Source organism: Papio anubis, chromosome 4 (assembly GCF_008728515.1).
Source record: "Papio anubis isolate 15944 chromosome 4, Panubis1.0, whole genome shotgun sequence".
In the NCBI taxonomy this organism is placed as follows: domain Eukaryota; kingdom Metazoa; phylum Chordata; class Mammalia; order Primates; family Cercopithecidae; genus Papio; species Papio anubis.
This window is the reverse complement of record NC_044979.1, coordinates 34,912,032-34,929,762: the sequence shown is the minus strand read 5'-3', so window position 1 is coordinate 34,929,762 and position 17,731 is coordinate 34,912,032. Positions and strand designations below refer to the sequence as shown.

The 17,731-nt window shown below is 41.2% G+C and overlaps 1 protein-coding gene across 1 annotated transcript; it reads left to right on the top strand.

Moving 5' to 3' along the window:
• The first annotated feature begins 5,690 nt into the window (after positions 1–5,690).
• On the top strand, positions 5,691–14,099 carry LMOD2 (leiomodin 2). Its single transcript, XM_003896527.3, has 3 exons — positions 5,691–6,115; positions 11,648–12,991; positions 13,531–14,099. The coding sequence occupies exons 1-3, from the start codon at positions 5,843–5,845 to the stop codon at positions 13,555–13,557; spliced, it is 1,644 nt and encodes a 547-aa protein (XP_003896576.2). The 5' UTR covers positions 5,691–5,842; the 3' UTR covers positions 13,558–14,099.
• Positions 14,100–17,731: the final 3,632 nt, after the last annotated feature.

Here is a 17,731-nt window from a genome sequence, read left to right as displayed (position 1 = left end):
AACATTTCCACAAGAACGTAAGCCGCAAGCAAAGTGACTCACCTATAGGCAAGTGGGAGTCTCCTTCCATAGAGAGTGTTAGGCTCAAGTAGGAATTAGATACGTGTACATTTAGGAGCTCTCTCTGATCACCCTATAAATACTAATTGTGGAAACACCAGATCTACTGGCAGGTCCGGTATTGCTGATTTTTGGAGGAACTGGTGAGTTTTTGCCACTCTCTTGTTGAGTCTCCATTAAATCAGGACACTTGCTAAGGTGAACAGTGTCCTGTTAGGCAACTATGGCTATGGATGATGCTATGGGGTAATGTTACATCCACCTAACACTAGATAGTAATAAAGTCCAAAACTCTTTGACATGGCCTAGAAGGCCCTTCAAATAAAGAAATATTCAACAAGTATAAGCCCCTACCATGTGAAAGGCATGATACTGGGGGCTATTAAGAGGGGGGAGGGGTGGATACCAAAGCCATTTTTAAAAAGTAGTACATGAACCAGGGCCAGTTTCTGCCTCATCTCCACCTACTCTGCACCCCTATGCCAAATAGTCTGGTTTTGGTTTTTGTTTCCATACTCCTGTGCATTTGCCCAGAAGCTGCAGATAGAGCTTTCCAGAGCCTGGAAAGCTCTATCTGATTCTGCACTTTCTCTGACTCCATTCATATAGGCTATATTGCTTCTTTATCTGTGCCCCACGGTTCTTCCCTCCCCGGCGCCTGGCTAGAGGCATCACTGCACTATGTTACTGTCAGCTGTCTGCCTCTCCCAGGAGTATGAACTCCTTGAGGGCAGAGACTAGATCAATTTCCATTTTCTGTTTATAATCCCAGCTTCCAGCACAGACTTGTTCCATACAAGGTAGTTGGTAAATGTGTGTTGAATAAACAAACCAACAAACAAATGATAGTATTTTCAGGAGGAAACCAAAAGGAAAAAAAAGTTGAAAGGGGAAGCTCTGTTTTCACTAAAAAGGGAATTGTCAATATATTGGGAGATAGTATGCATCTGAGTGTATCTGAATATATCTCACTGGGAAGCCAGAACTATGAAAAAATTCTCCCCCAAGGCAGATTTATTTTAACAAAATATTAACTGTCAAAAGGCTTGGAGTATTATTGAAACAATTCTATCCAAAAACATAATGTGACCAAGTAAAAATCTCAAAATACAAAATGCTGATGCTTGGAACATATAATGACTGGATTTTTTCAATGTAGACAAGGTTCCAAAGAAAACTAAATTATTCACCATATTTAATTCTAGTCAGGGTCAGGCAGATAGTGTTTGATCACTCAGCAGAATTGTATCCAGGAGATTTAAAGCTTGTGAAGGATACTTACAGGGGGAACCAGGAATTGAACCAACTCATAAGATCATTAGTGAGTTGTGATTATTATTATAATCGGAGTGATTTGTAACAAATATACTAGGATATCTAAATGACTGCTGTTTTTAAGGTCGTGTCTTTGAGAGACCATAATGGTTTTTTCCAGTGATGCTGCCACATAGCAAAAACACACACAAAAACAAACAAAAGGCATTAAGCCTTCTCTTTTGGAGCCATTTCAGAGTCACTCATGGGAAACATAAGATTTGGGTGGGGGGAGGGTGGAAAAAGAAATCCATATGAGACGATATTCTGGGTTGTTCCAATGACAAAATTTAAAATATGTTGATTTTTCAAGAGACTAGTTTCAAAGCAATAAAAAGATTTTTCTGAAGATTTGAGTCACCCAACAATGAAGTGAGCTTTTGAAGATGTGCTGTTTTCACTGAAGGTGTTCAAGCAAACACCAGATGATCACATACAGAAGTGACAGAAAATTCATGTATTTCAAAGTCCTTTTGAAATCTGAGAATCTGTGATTCTAAAATATCTGAATACTAACTGTATATGATAGTCTGCTTGTATTGAGCCCAGGTCTATGTTCAAATGTTACCTTACTACAGAGATCTTCCTAGATGAAATTTTCCCCCCATAATCTTCCTTCCCTTTTACCCTGCTCTAGTTTTCTCCGAAGAACTTCTATCTAATATGTTCTATATTTACATGTTTGTCTAGATATTGTCTGTCTCTCCCAATTAGAATGTAAGCTCTGCGGAGGAAGGAACTTTGTTGAATGTGTTCACTTCTCTAACCCAAGCAACTAAATTAGAATCTGGCATGTAATATGTGTTTTGTCAATTGTCCAGTAAAAATTAGCAAGAAAAAAAAAAAAAGATGTTACAGAACGATTACAAACATGAGATAGGGTAAAACACAATTCCAGTGTTTCTTTGCACATATTTATATACCCTAAAACTTGCACAGTAGTCAACATATCACATGTGGCCAATATATAATTGTTGAAAGAATGAGCTCATGCTATCGTTTAGACATCTTTTCTTCTTTATTTCCCAAAAGCACATAGATTTTTACATGGTTGTAATCCTTATTCATCTTTTTACCTAAAATGTGATACTACAGCTGAATGACTCATCTTATGTATCAGATCTGGCTATCATGACTTGATGTCATTGCCAAAAATCAAACCCTTTCAAATAAAAAAGATGGGCCCTCGCTGAGCTGAGGTTACCCAAAAGCATATGCTACAGGATGTAAAAAAAAAAAAAAAAAAAAAATGAACTCATTATTTCTAATTCTATCATCATCTCTCCCATTAGCATCACTGAAGTGTCATAGTTATTTTTGGAGCAGAATACCATAATGAGTTAAGATCAAAATAGTTACCCAAAACATTCTCACAAGACAGCAAAGTCAGATAGACTTATGCACATCCTGATTTCAAAACTTATTATAAATCTACAGTAATTAAGACCATGCGATATTGCATAAGAATAGATATATAGATTAACAGAACAGAATTGACTGTCTAGAAATAAGCCCTTGTATTTATGGTCAGTTAATTTTCCACAAAGGTGCCAAGGTAATTCAATTGAGGAAAGGATAGTTTTTTCAACAAATGGTGCTAGGACAATTGAATATCTGTGTGCAAAAAGATACATTTGGGCCAGGTGTTGTCACTCACACCTGTAGTCCCAGCACTTTGGGATGCTGTGGCGGGGGCAGCACTTGAGTCCATGAGTTTGAAACCAGCCTGAGCAACATGGCAAAACACTATCTCTACAAAAAATAAAAAAATATTAACTGGGCGTAGTGGCTTGCCATCTGTAGTCCCAGCTACTCGAAGGCGGTGGTGGGAGGATCACCCGAGCCCAAAAGGTAGCGGCTACAGTGAGCTATGGAGTGTAATGGTGCCATTACACTCCAGCCTGGGCAACAGAGACAGACCCTGCCTAAAAAATAAAAAATAAAAAAGATGAATATATACCTTTAAAAAATAAAAAATAAAAAAGATGAATATATACACACAAGTCAAAATGGGTAGGAAACCTAAATAAACCTAAAACTATACAACTTTCAGAAGAAAATATGAGTAAATCTCTGTGACCTTGGGTTGGAAAACAATTTTCTTTTTTCTTTTTTCTTTTTTTGTGAGACAGAGTCTTGCTCTGTCACTCAGGCTGGAAGGCAGTGGTGCCATCTTGGCTCACTGCAACCTCTGCCTCCTGGGTTCAAATGATTCTCCCACCTCAGCCTCTGGAGTAGCTGGGATTATAGGCATCTGTCACCATGCTCAGCTAATGTTTTTATGTTTAGTAGAGACAGGGTTTTGCCATGTTGGCCAGGCTGGTCTTGAACTCCTGGGCTCAAGTGATCTGCCCACCTCAACCTCCCAGAACACTGGAATTACAGGCATGAGCACCGTGCATGGCCAGAAAAATATTTCTTAACTGTAACACCAACCAATACAAGAAAAAAAATTGATAAATTGCACTTGGACTTCACCAAAATTTAAAAAGTTTGCTCTTCAAAATGAACCAAAAGACAAGCTCCAGAATAAAACAAACATACACCTAATAAAATATTTGTCTCCAGAATATATAAAGATTCTTACAACTCAATAATAAGGAGATAATTAACCCAATTTTAAAATGGCCATAAGCGAGAGCTTGAGGCTGCAGTGAGCTATGATCACTCCACTGCACTCCAGCCTGGGTGACTGAGCAAGACCCTGTCTCAAAAATTTTTTTTAAAAAGGGGGAGGTAAGATTTGAATAAATATTTCACCAAAGAAGATATAAGATGGTCAATAAACACATGAAATGATGAACACCATTAGTTACTAGGGAAATGAAAATTAAAACTATCATTTGACACCCTGTAAAATGACTATAATAGAAAGACAATCAATAATAGGTGAGGATGTCAAGAAACTGGAACTCTCATTCATCGTTGATGGGAATATAAATTGGTGCAGCCATTTTGGAAAACAGTTTTTTACAGTTTCTTAAAAAGTAAATTTATCATATAACCCAGTAATTCTGCTCCTACATAGCTACTCAAAATAAATGAAAACCTGAGGTCACTCAAACACTTGTATGTAAATGTTCATAGAAACTGTATTCATAGATAAAAGCTAGAAACCCAAAGCTAGAAACAACCCAAATATTCACCAGCTACTGAGGGTATGATCAGAATATCATGTACTATACATGTATTGATAAATGTATTTTTGTTTGCATTAATACTTTAATAGATTTTACATATCTGTAAAATGGTATTATATTTATGAAGTCCTACAAACTATGGGTTTATTTGAACATACATATAACAAAATGGTCATATATACTTTCTTTTTTTAATTTGTGCAAATGTATGGAGTACATAAGAAAATGTGTTGCATATATATATATAATACATACTGATCAAGTTGTATATATAATTTCAAATTCACATCTCTTCCATTTTCAGGCCAGGTACAAATCTGGACTCAGATTCTAGCTGTCTTACTTCTTAGCTCTGTGCTCCCATGCTAGTAACTTAACCTCTCTGAGTGTGTACTAGTAAAGTATGGGCACTAATGTACCCCTTACAGGATTGTGGAATTAAAGGAGATAATGCTTAGCACTGGAATGGCATAATGTCAGTCCTTAACAAATCATACCCAGTACTATGGTTTGTCTTTTTAGAGTTTTATTTGCAAGTCTAGTTTTTCACTGGTAATCATGGTGAGAAGGAGGAAGCATTTCGTTCAGTGGAGAGAGACACCTCTCTGTACTTTCAGCTCTCTGACTTCTGACGTTACACTTAATCTCTCCATGCCTCAGTTGCCAACATCTATAAATGAGAATCATGTTATTCATCTCACAGGATTTATGATTAGAAAAACTGATTAAAGTGCTTTGTAAACCGCAAAGTACAATAAAATTATGAAATATATTATTATGACCTTCTGTCCCCATCAGTAGCACCCACAGTATGTTTATAGAAGAACCAGAATAACTACCCATGCAGTACTGTGGAGACATTTCTCAACCCGAAGATTACAATGAAAAAATCTTTTCATGGCCATGGTGGTGGCGGCAAGTCATTTTCAAAATAAATTTTATTCCCCTGTTGTTTGAATACAAAGTGAGAAGAACTATGTTACTCCTTATCTGAAACGCTCTCTGCCTGTCCTCATGAGCTATCAGGCTCAGCTAAATATGGCCCTGGCCAGTATGTTAATAATCCCCGCTGGTTCTGAGACCTCCATCCACCACCGATGTGACATTCTTTGTGTTCAAATGTCTAGCTGACGTCTGATGCTTAAAACAGCCCATGCTTTCACCCCTCTCTGCATTGTCACAGCCCTGTATCACCACTCTTAAAAGGCTCCCGCAGCCACTCCTAGCACCAGTTGTTGACCAGTCTGCCACTTGCCTCCCTGCCTGCTTCTGGCTGCCTTGAATGCCTGGTCCTTCAAGCTCCTTCTGGGTCTGACAAAGCAGGGACCATGTCTACCTTTGGCTACCGAAGAGGACTCAGTAAATATGAATCCATCGACGAGGATGAACTCCTCGCCTCCCTGTCAGCTGAGGAGCTGAAGGAGCTAGAGAGAGAGTTGGAAGACATTGAACCTGACCGCAACCTTCCCGTGGGGCTAAGGCAGAAGAGCCTGACTGAGAAAACCCCCACAGGGACATTCAGCAGAGAGGCACTGATGGCCTATTGGGAAAAGGAGTCCCAAAAACTCTTGGAGAAGGAGAGACTGGGGGAATGTGGAAAGGTAGGCTCTCGGGACTTTTCATTGGCTAACCCCACCTCCCCATCACCCCATCCCAAACCTAGACACTTGTTTTCCCTAACTTCTCAATTCTAACCACTTGAATTTTTCTATAACCCATTTATACTTGCTATTAAATCATTTCTCAGGCTGAAATAATCATGTAAATGCTATGGTCACCCAATGGATCATAATATGTAAAATTCTTAATTGGGGCTCTTTGATTACAAACAGAAAGCTCAAGCGGAAAATAATTCTCAACCAGTGTATGGGATTCAATATTTTGCCAAACATGTCTTGTTGGAGCTATAAGTTGGTAATGTTCCTAAGATATATGTGTACGTATAACATGTATACATTTTTTTTTTCAGTTAAGTACATTTATTCTCTCCTATAAAGACAAAAGTGGGAACACTGGTTGCTTTGACTGTGATAGTAGCTATGGTGAAATAGTTCCGTTCCAACACCAAGAAGTGTGGGGTGGTGGGAAGTACATGACACTGAGAGTCACGGGGCCTTGTTAAGAGTCCCTGCTCTGTTCCCATGTTGTTAGACCTTGAACAGTCACTTCAGGGTTCGCTTTCCCTCTGGATATCGAGGGAGTTAGAACCAGTGTTTCTTTTGTGAATCAAGAACCCCTTTGAAATTTTGATAAGTTATGAACCGTCTTAAAATAGCCCTGGGTTTGTGCAAAATACACCAACTTTTGCATAGAATTTCAAAATGATAACACAACCTGAAACCCATCTGAGGACTCAGGGGCAGCACAGCTGTATAGATGATCTCTAAGATTTCTGTCTCCTTTACGATGGTGATCCTGAGATTAGTAAATGTGCTTATATCAGAGCTCAGGTCTATGAATCTCTTGTGTATTGCCCAGTAAATGGTTACTTTGAATTTGCCAAATGAGTCATTACCAGCAGGAAGTCCAAAAGACTACTATTCTCTGGGAAAATAGTAATGATAATAAAGTGTCCATATAACAAAAAAAAATTCTTCCGGAATTATGGAAGAACAGAGGTCAGGAGAAACAGTTTAAAACCCTTGCACTCTGTTAGAATCATCTAAAGTCAAGATGGCCTAAAGCCAATGGCAAGACTTCCACAGCACTAATCTAGGGCTGTTAGATGATCTTGATGATAGGGTTATGTGGGCCACAATTGCAGCAAGATATGTGTGAGTTTTGTCCATGTCAATCATTGCAGGAAAGGCCACTGGGATCCGGCCAGGGTCTGCCAAGGCCATGGTATTGAGCAGCTAGAAGGGGTGTGTTAGAAGGAAGGACACATACAAGTCAGTACTTGGGCAGGTCAATTCCTCCACAACCATTGTTTTAAGAGGGATTTTTTTTTCTTTGATGTGATAATGAGTGTCAAAATAATAACGACATTATTATCACAATTATTTAAAACTCTCTAATAAAACTGGCCGGGTATGGTGGCTCACACTTGTAATCCCAACACTTTTTTGGGAGGCTGAGGCAGGAGAATCACTTGAGCCCAGGAGTTCAAGACCAGCTCTGGCAAATAGTGAGATCTCATCTCTAAAACAAACAAACAAACAAAAAAATTAGCTGGGTGTGGTGGAACATTAGCAAGTGGTAGTCCCAGCTGCTCAGGAGGCTGAGGTGGGAGGATGGCTTCAGCATGGGAAGTTGAGGCTGCAGTGAGCTACGGCTGTGCCACTGCACTCAGTCTGAGCCACAAACCGAAACCTTGTCTCATTTAAAAAAAAAAAAAAAGAATAAAACTGTCTCAGAATATCCAGGCTATACAACCAGTGTATCAATAATCCAACAAAGACTTTTTAATGTCACAATGTGTGACAGTGGTGGAAGCAAAGGGCAAAACTTGTCGTCAGCTGGATGAACCCACCTGATCCTGCCAAAGGTTTTGCTGATCCCTGCTAATGGCTTGTTAGCTCAATTAGAGAGGCTGCTGTGTTGATGGACTTCAGTTCCTTTCTAGGCTAGTTAACTTTTCTCCCAGTACTTTCCCTGCTGGCCAGCTCTCTGTAGTTGCAAAGCGTGATGAGCAGGAGCTTGCTGATGGAGGGTGCAAATCCCATTCCCACAACAGGAAGACTCTCCATGCAACTGTGGGGTGGCTGGGGGAACAAGGTAGATGCGTAAGTGAAAAGCCGTAAAGTAGGGACCCTGAGAAGGAGCAGAGGGTCTTGACTGATTATCAGGCGGCTGGCTCTGTAAAGGCTTACAAAAAGCAGACGCAACACCTGTTGAATTGCAGACTTTCTGCCCACCTGGGCTTACACAAACTTACGCCACACTGGAGCTCCCAGGGACCCTAGAATCCCAATGGTCTAGCTCCCCTATTGACAGTGGTTCAATCTCAGCACAGGTGCCAATGAGTTTCTCCCATTATCTCACTTCATTCTTAACTTTCTGCACTGGAGAACTGAGACAAGGCGAGGTTAAGAAATTCATTAGAAGTTAACAGAACTGTTAATTACATAGACCTGAAAATTAAAGAACATTTCAAAATTGTGGGTGCCCAGTCAGCAGCATCAGCATTACCCGGGATCTTCTTAGAACTGCAAATTATAGAGCTCCCCTCAATCTGATGAATGAGACACTCTGGGGATGGGGCCCAACAATTGGTGCTCTCACAGGTGATTATGACACACAGTAAAACTTAAGAACCGCTCAACTACAGTTACCTCCTGAACAACATGGGGGTCAGGCCCACCAACTCCTGCCCCTGCAGCATCCAAAATTCATGTATAACTTTTGACTCCCCCAAACCTTAACTACTAATAGCCTACTGTATACCAGAAGCCTTACCAATAACATAAACAGTCAATTAACACATACTTTGAATGTGATATGTACATACATAATAGGGAGGCAATCAGGAGAAATGGCCACTCTTCTTATTACCTGATTTGTTTTCTAAGTTTGCTAACATTCCCCTTCTCCTTGTCCAGTCCCTTGACATCTCATCTCCCACCTCCTCATTCTACACCCTCCTTCCCACCTCCATTCTTCAAATAATCAGGGTTAATGCCAAAGCAGTGGCATATAGGAAATCTGTCATAAAACAGGCCCCTAGGGACAGAATATTTTATAAAGTGAGCAAAGTCTGTTTTTTGCATCCTTTCACCTCGCCTCTGTAGACACCTTTTCCCCTTCTGTTCTTCTTTCTGCAGACGTCCCCCACCTAGGGTGACTAATCATCTCAGATTGTCCGGGACTGTCTAGATTTCATGACTAAAATCCTGGGGAAGCCTTCGCACTCAGGCAAACTGGGAGGGCTTGTCACCTTTCTCCTGTGTCTAGTCCTAACTCTCAGCTGTGGTTAACCAATGTCAACTTAGAGCCATTCGGTAAACAAATAATTATTGAGCTCCTACTACATGCTAAGCACTGTGCTAGGTGAGCAAAGCAGACATGGTCCGCTGCTCTCAACAGCTAACCGTCTGCTGGGGAAAACAAGTGACCAAAATAAAGAGTGACAGGTACTTTATTGGGGCCGAGTACAGTGCTACGGGAATGCATTGGAGGGATAATTGGAGGGGATGTCAAAGAAGGCTTTCTGGGAGAGCTATCATGTAGATGCTATATGACAACTCACAGTTTCAGGTATTACCTGTCCAGGTACATTACGAGGGGAAAACAGATCTTGCAGATAGAGCCAGAGGGTCTTTAAAAAACCAAAGGGAATAAAATGTAATGGTGTCATACAAGGCTGTATACCTTGGATTTTGAGACAGGCGCCTTTCCTCCAAATACTAAAACAGCTAAAAATACATACAAACACATGAACACACACAGCTTTACAGGGACTAGAATTATAAGGAATTTGGAGTGGAATGGGGATGAGGAGAAGTTAGCCCACAATTCTTTCCTTCTCGGGTTAATCAATTTGTTTCACTGCTGGACAGGGAAGGCTTCCTCTCTCCCCTCGCATATGCCCGCAGACTTGGCCAGAGCCACACTCTTTTTCTTATGTTGTTGCATTGTGACTTGCAGCCAGCTGCCACCAAACCTTTCTCTCTCTCTCTCTCTCTCACACACACACACACACACACACACACACACACGCAGACACACAGAGTATCCGTCTCTCTCCCTCCCTGCTCCTGAAGAAGGGAGTAAAAGGGAGTAAATTAAGACTGGACAAGTCATCCCAGGAGTGGCTGACCCCTTCCCCAGGCTATCGCTTGGTGCCTGCCACTCCAAAGAGTGGATAACTGGAGGCTATTTTGTGACAGCAACTGGGCAAACAAGCCTGGAGATAAGTGCGGTGTTTTCCAAAGCTAGATCCACATGCCTCAGACAGCGGGCACCCTTGGGGTCAGAAAAAAGTTGCCAATATAGAGAGAAGAATCAGGGCTTGGAGCACAGGGCAGGGTCCCAGGGCTGCAGAAACGATAAAGAGAAAGGACTAAAGAGACAGCAGGAGAAAAAAATCAGACTCTGTCAGCAATTTCTAGACCTTTATTTTTGTAAAAATCAGAAAAGATAGCAAGAAAAAGAGAAACAAGGGGTCACTTGGGCTTCTTTGTACAGCAAGTCTTGTAAACAGGAAAGACAAAGATAGAATGAAATCGTGTTTGCCTGAAAGCCTTTCATAATTGATACATGCTAAATAATTTAAGACCATCAGGCTGGGGCAATGGCTTACTTCAAGATTTTCTACTGTTCTCTGCTGTTCCATCCACTTTACTGGTTAGAATCTAGTGGGTGCCAAGGGTGATTATCTTTCCCACCTGTTCTTCTGTAGTCTGTCTCATTTAACCCTGGACTAGATGGAGGTTTCAAGGTACATCGAACTGGATTTTGACCTCCTGCTGTCCTGAGCAGCAGCCCTGCCTTTAGACTTCCCTTGCCCAGATAAGGGACAGCTACAGAGGCAGCTCTCAGGTGATTCAGAGAGTCTCTGAATCCCTGTGCCGGCTCTACCGCAGAGGCAGATAAATGCTGGAGGAGCAAATGACAGCTCTGCTTCTGTCTACACTGAGGCAAGGCCTGACAGAGAGTGGTTGGCTTCTCTCACATCTGCTATGGATGGCAAATTTGGGAATTTTTGAGCATTAAAAAGGGGAACTCATTAACATATTGTATATTTTTGTTGTCATTTGATTGCTTGAGATGGAGAAATAAGACAGAGTGATTCCAGATGGGAGGGCTGAATTTGCTACATTGTAAGTAAATGGAGAGTTAACCAGTAAGAGTCGGTCCTCAGGAGGTGGACAAATTTATCAAGGTTTTCCAAAGCTGAAGTTCTGATTTATTTGTTGAGATTGGCAAAATGATTATATAATTTTATTCAATAAGTTGAATTCTGGATATTCTGCAGAAAACAAGAGAAATGTTTGTAGAAAAAGCTATTGCTCTTTATTGCAATAAAATGTCAGCCTTGGTCATGAGAACTAGACAGATCAGAAGCAGAGGACTGTTAACTTTTTTCCTTATAAACTTATGTCACTTGCCATGTGCTACTTTTGCAAGTTAAAAAATATACTTAAAAATGATATCATTTTTAAGAAGCTTAACGATGATATCATACTCTTTAGGTTGCAGAAGACAAAGAGGAAAGTGAGGAAGAGCTTATCTTTACTGAAAGTAACAGTGAGGTTTCTGAGGAAGTGTACACAGAGGAGGAGGAGGAGTCCCAGGAGGAAGAGGAGGAAGAAGACAGCGATGAAGAGGAAAGAACAATTGAAACTGCAAAAGGGATTAATGGAACTGTAAATTATGATAGTGTCAATTCTGATAACTCTAAGCCAAAGATATTTAAAAGTCAAATAGAGAACATAAATTTGACCAACGACAGCAATGGAAGAAACACAGAGTCCCCAGCTGCCATTCACCCTTGTGGAAATCCTACAGTGATTGAGGACGCTTTGGACAAGATTAAAAGCAATGACCCTGACACCACAGAAGTCAATCTGAACAACATTGAGAACATCACAACACAGACCCTTACCCGCTTTGCTGAAGCCCTCAAGGACAACACTGTGGTGAAGACGTTCAGTCTGGCCAACACGCATGCCGACGACAGTGCGGCCATGGCCATTGCGGAGATGCTCAAAGTCAATGAGCACATCACCAATATAAACGTTGATTCCAACTTCATAACGGGAAAGGGGATCCTGGCCATCATGAGAGCTCTGCAGCACAACACGGTGCTCACGGAGCTGCGTTTCCACAACCAGAGGCACATCATGGGCAGCCAGGTGGAAATGGAGATTGTCAAGCTGCTGAAGGAGAACACGACGCTGCTGAGGCTGGGATACCATTTTGAGCTCCCAGGACCAAGAATGAGCATGACGAGCATTTTGACAAGAAATATGGATAAACAGAGGCAAAAACGTTTGCAGGAGCAAAAACAGCAGGAGGGATATGATGGAGGACCCAATCTTAGGACCAAAGTCTGGCAAAGAGGAACACCTAGCTCTTCACCTTATGTGTCTCCCAGGCACTCACCCTGGTCATCCCCAAAACTCTCCAAAAAAGTCCGGACTGTGAGGAGCCGTCCTCTGTCTCCTGTGGCCACACCTCCTCCTCCTCCCCCTCCTCCTCCTCCCCCTCCCCCTCCTTCTTCCCAAAGGCTGCCACCACCTCCTCCTCCTCCCCCTCCTCCACTCCCAGAGAAAAAGCTCATTACCAGAAACATTGCAGAAGTCATCAAACAACAGGAGAGTGCCCAACGGGCATTACAAAATGGACAGAAAAAGAAAAAAGGGAAAAAGGTCAAGAAACAGCCAAACAATGTCCTAAAGGAAATAAAAAATTCTCTGAGGTCAGTGCAAGAGAAGAAAATGGAAGACAGTTCCCGACCTTCTACCCCGCAGAGATCAGCTCATGAGAATCTCATGGAAGCAATTCGGGGAAGCAGCATAAAACAGCTAAAGCGGGTAAGTAACCAGAGAACAGACACAGGGGCACAGATACAGTAAATGAGTTGTCCTCCGTTGCACGGTGGTACCAAAGTCACCTCTCACAATACTTATCAGTACTTTCAATATTTTAGTATGCGAGAGCAAACACGCCAAGTCTGACACGTTAGGAGTGGGCACAAAAGTGAGCACATTTCCATTTGAGAGGAACGTCTGGGCCACTTTCCCAGCCTCTCAGTCATATAAGGGCCAGGACCATTTTAAGACACTCCTGGACATACATGTCCCAATTCCCTTAAGAAGAAAACCAGGGAATATAATCTAAATTCCAAAAGGATTCACCACTTGTCAAAAATTTTACCACAGAGTTGTGATTGATTTGATACCTAATTTATAACATAAAATGTATAACATGGTAATAACAATTATTACCATGCAGCAATAATCAACCTATGCTTGAGTTCTTCTCAGAGGGTACTGCTAGAGACATATCCTACGGATATTTTTCCCTTATCACGTGTGTTGTTTCATTGAGAGAAAATCCGCTATTTTTGTAGGTGGAAGTTCCAGAAGCCCTGCGATAAAAACACGATCTCTAGAAGAGGATGCAGAACTGTTCAGTGGTATTACACAAAATGCATTGTGAGATGTTTCTAAAATAACTTCTTCAATTCAAAATGATGCCTGACTTTAACAATAATCTCGCCCATTAATTCCGAAGAGAATCTTAAGAAACAATCAGCATGTTTCTTCTGTAAATATGAAAATAAATTTATTTTTTATGTTGTGAGATTTGTATTGGCAAGAAGCAATTAATTTAAAGATGCTCTTCCTATCTCTGGATGTGTTGGTAACTCCGACTTTAATGAGTTCATGAAATGTGCTGTTATTTTTGTAATCTCAATAAATGTGGATTGAAGTTTTTTCCCTTTTTTTTTAAGCCAAACTAATATTTTTCTGTGACTTGATACATCTGTCAGATTTTTGTAATCTCGATACATGTGTATTGAAGTTTTTTCCCTTTTTTAAAAAAGCCAAACTAATATTTTTCTGTGAGTTGATACATCTGTCAGGTGTGTATGTAACATTACTGGATATTAAAAAATATTACATTCTCGCCCAAAAAGGGTCTGGGTCCTAAGCATTTGCCTTTCTTTGTTTCCTCTTGTTCAAGAAAATCTGATCAGATCTCTTTCTAAAGGACTGCAAGCAAGAATTTTTTTTATTTTTTATTTTTTTGAGACAGAGTCTGGCTCTGTTACCCAGGCTGGAGTGCAGTGGCGCAATCATACCTCATTGCAGCCTCAAACTCCTAGGCTCCACTGATCCTTCTGCCTCAGCCTCTGGAGTCCCTAGGACTACAGGCATGCACCACCACACCTGGCTAACAATTTGATTTTTTTGTAGAGACGGGGTCTCACTGTGTTGCCTAGACTAGTTTCCAACTCCTGGGCTCAAGAGATCCTCGTACCCGGGGCTCTCAAAGCACGGGGATTATAGGTGTGAGCCAGCATGCCCAGTAAGAACTTTCTTCAAAGTGAGATAAAAAGTTGTGAAAAGATCCCCACTGTGGTCATTACCATCTTAGATTCATGGATGCTAGACCCAGGATGGAGCTGATGCTTCCATATTTCCACAAGTCCCATAGATACCCAGATGTCGATTCAATCATTTGTTATAAAAATGAATGATCTGTTGAAGGAATAAAATTGAAAAGAAGTTTCATGGTAGGAAGGAAATAAGTGCTAGAGGAATACTGGAAGATAAGACCCCTAAATTCAAAGCTACATTTTGGCTGATGCTAAGGATGATTCAAGTAGCTCTTTGAACTCTCCTTGGATAAGCCTTAGTCTAGTGGGTCTCTACACAAATCACAACGATGCCAACATTCACAAAATAGACATGGGGACATGGGGCACATGCAATTTTTCCAGCTATCCTTCTACCCCTGTCACTCAAGAAGTGTCTGAATTCAAATAAGAGAAAGACATACTGAATTACCTTCACTTCACTCTAGTGCTCCACTCTAATTTATGAAAGTTATAAGTCCCTCTAAAGTCCTTTGTATTAACTATGATTAGTGATGTATCCTTTGTGTCCTACAGATTATAACAGTGGTCTTGGCAAACTCTCTGGGTCACCCAGTAAATAATTGTTTGCTTCAGATACAGAGCTTTGGATTATCTCCAGTCAAGAGGATTGTGTTTCACTAGAAAATCTCTCCCATAGTCCTTCAGCCTGGCTCTTTGAGTCTGTTTCTGCTGTTCAGCCATTCTCTTACAGAATAACAACTGACATCATGACTTAAAAAGGATCCCAGTGGCCCATGAGCTAGTTGGTGCCCTGATTCCATGTGAGGGAGGGAAGGTGACTTATATTTTCTGAACTAAGTTGTCTCATGTTTTCACAACAACATTAAAAGGTTCTATTGCAATTTTATAGATGAGTAAACTGAGGTACAGAGAGGGTAAGCCTGGTGTCTCTGACTGTGAAGCTCATGCTCCTTTTGTGTCACTGTACCTCTCTTCTTCCATCCAGACTCAACCTCCCAAGGTTTACCGTTCTTAGAACAGTGGAGATCTTCATTTCCCTTGGTAGAGACGTCACTATTTTCACCTTGTGTTCAAAATTACATTCATTCTTGTTGTTCAAGGAAATAAAAGGTAAAATATAGGTTTTTAAAAGGCATGTATGTGTGCAGGTGTGTGAATTTAGAACAGAAAGCCAAGGCAGGTGTTCCCTTCCTCTGACCCTTGTGTGTGCGTGAAGACAGGGCTCTTCTAAGTCAAAGGGTTGTGAGAGGTGAACAGCTTCCACCTCCAGTCTGATGAGGCAGAGGAGCAAAAGTTTGCTGATAAACTGGGTCATTGATTAAGCCATGCGGAGATCCCAGAAGCGGGGTGTGGCAGCCCTCCTGAATAAAGAGGAAAAGGCTAGTACGAGTATTACCAGGAGCTGGTTGGGCTGGGGAGACTGGTCAAGCCTTCTCACCAGAAGCAAGTGATGAGGAGATACATTTTCTCCTTTGCATTTTAACAAGCTGCCTTACTGTGGCTTCCTGTGCCTTAAGAGAGACCAACATGTACTTACTAGGGACTTCACAAAGTTTAAATGAAGATACAGGCTCTCACATCAATCTAAGAAACAATGTTATAAAGCACATAATAAGACAAGTATAATATGGTCAGATTCTAAGCGGGCACATTTTTCATGATGAAAAAAGCATTTCTACAATGTGTTCAGAATCCAGTACTGTAAACATGCAAAGTATTATGATGATCATTATTCAGCACAGAACGGGGATCCTGGTCCATCCTCCCTGGAAACTCATAGAGCTGATATGAAAACTAATTAGTTCATCCTCTATAAAGAGCTTTCAACTCACTGGGAGAAAGACTGTCCAAGAGCAGATGAAGTGTTTAGGCTGTGATTAATGTGCGCATGTTAATCTCTGAAAGTACAGCTCAGTACAGCTCATCCTGATTTGAAACAGGGCCAGGATGCTGAGTCCCTCTACTTCATGAGCCCTGCTGCCACAGGTATTTAATAACTCGGTGTCAGCAGGATCTTGATTTAACACCTGCCCTGAGACTATTGCTACCACTGGGTGAAAGGAAGAGGTAATTACAGGCTGCAGTGTCCCTATGCAGACGCCCTAAAGACGGGGAAATCAATACGCTCTTGAAAAGATCTCATAACTACTTCCTTTCTCGACACAGTTAAAGCTGCCTCTTCCTTGTTTTCTGAAGCTCTTAAGGTGGACTTTCATTTCCATAAATTGCCAAATGTATGATATAAAAGACTACAAATTGATCTAAAACTTACAAAACTCAGAAATATGGCAACAATATCGGTGCACTTAACAATCACAAATATTTTCTGAGTGCCTGCTGTGTTCCAGATACTCTTCCAAACACTGGAGGTAAACAGTGAGCAAAGGCAATAGAACCCCTGTCCTCATGTAACTTACATTCTAGTGTGAGGAGGAAGCTTACACTGCTCCTTCATGCATTCTGCATTTATTTATCAAGTGGCTCCTATGGACAGGGCACTCTCCTCCAGATTGGGGAGACCAAGCTGAATTAGAAAGTGTCTTCTACCTCAGAGTAGTGGGAATTTTAAGGAAACCAACCTTTCCAGAAGAGTAAAAATTTTTTTAGTTCACAGGCTGTACAAAAATAACTGTTGGATGACTTCAGCCTGTGAACCACGTTTTATCATAGATCCCTGATCTACAGCAGACTCTGGATCAAGGAAAGCTTCACAGAGAATGTGACACTATCCAAATTTTTTTTTTTTTTTTTTGAGACAGAGTCTTGCTCTGTTGCCCGGGCTGGAGTGCAGTGGCGTGATCTGGGCTCACTGCAAGCTCCACCTCCTGGATTCACGCCATTTTCCTGCCTCAGCCTCCCGAGTAGCTGGGACTACAGGCGCCCACCACCACGCCTGGTCAATTTTTTTTTTTTTCCGGTAGAGACGGGGTTTCACCGTGTTAGCCAGGATGGTCTCGATCTCCTGACCTTGTGATCTGCCCACCTTGGCCTCCCAAAGTGCTGGGAGTACAGGCATGAGCCACCACTCCCAGCCGACTCTATCAGAATGTTTAAACAATAAAGTGACCAGGCTAGGAAAAAAAAGTTTCGTGGGTGTGGGGATTGGGAAAGACATTTCAATTTGAGGAAAAAGGCTAGTATAAAAAATGGTTGGAAACCATAGGATTTTATGTCATTCTGTAAAAAACAATTTGGTAAAAAGTTA

Bases quoted from the DNA above. Each gene is read 5' to 3' on its own strand.
- LMOD2 (XM_003896527.3), top strand. From the start codon at position 5,843: ATGTCTACCTTTGGCTACCGAAGAGGACTCAGTAAATATGAATCCATC. The intron at 6,116-11,647 runs GTAGGCTCTCGG...CATACTCTTTAG, and splicing joins GACTGGGGGAATGTGGAAAG to GTTGCAGAAGACAAAGAGGA. The intron at 12,992-13,530 runs GTAAGTAACCAG...CTATTTTTGTAG, and splicing joins GCATAAAACAGCTAAAGCGG to GTGGAAGTTCCAGAAGCCCT.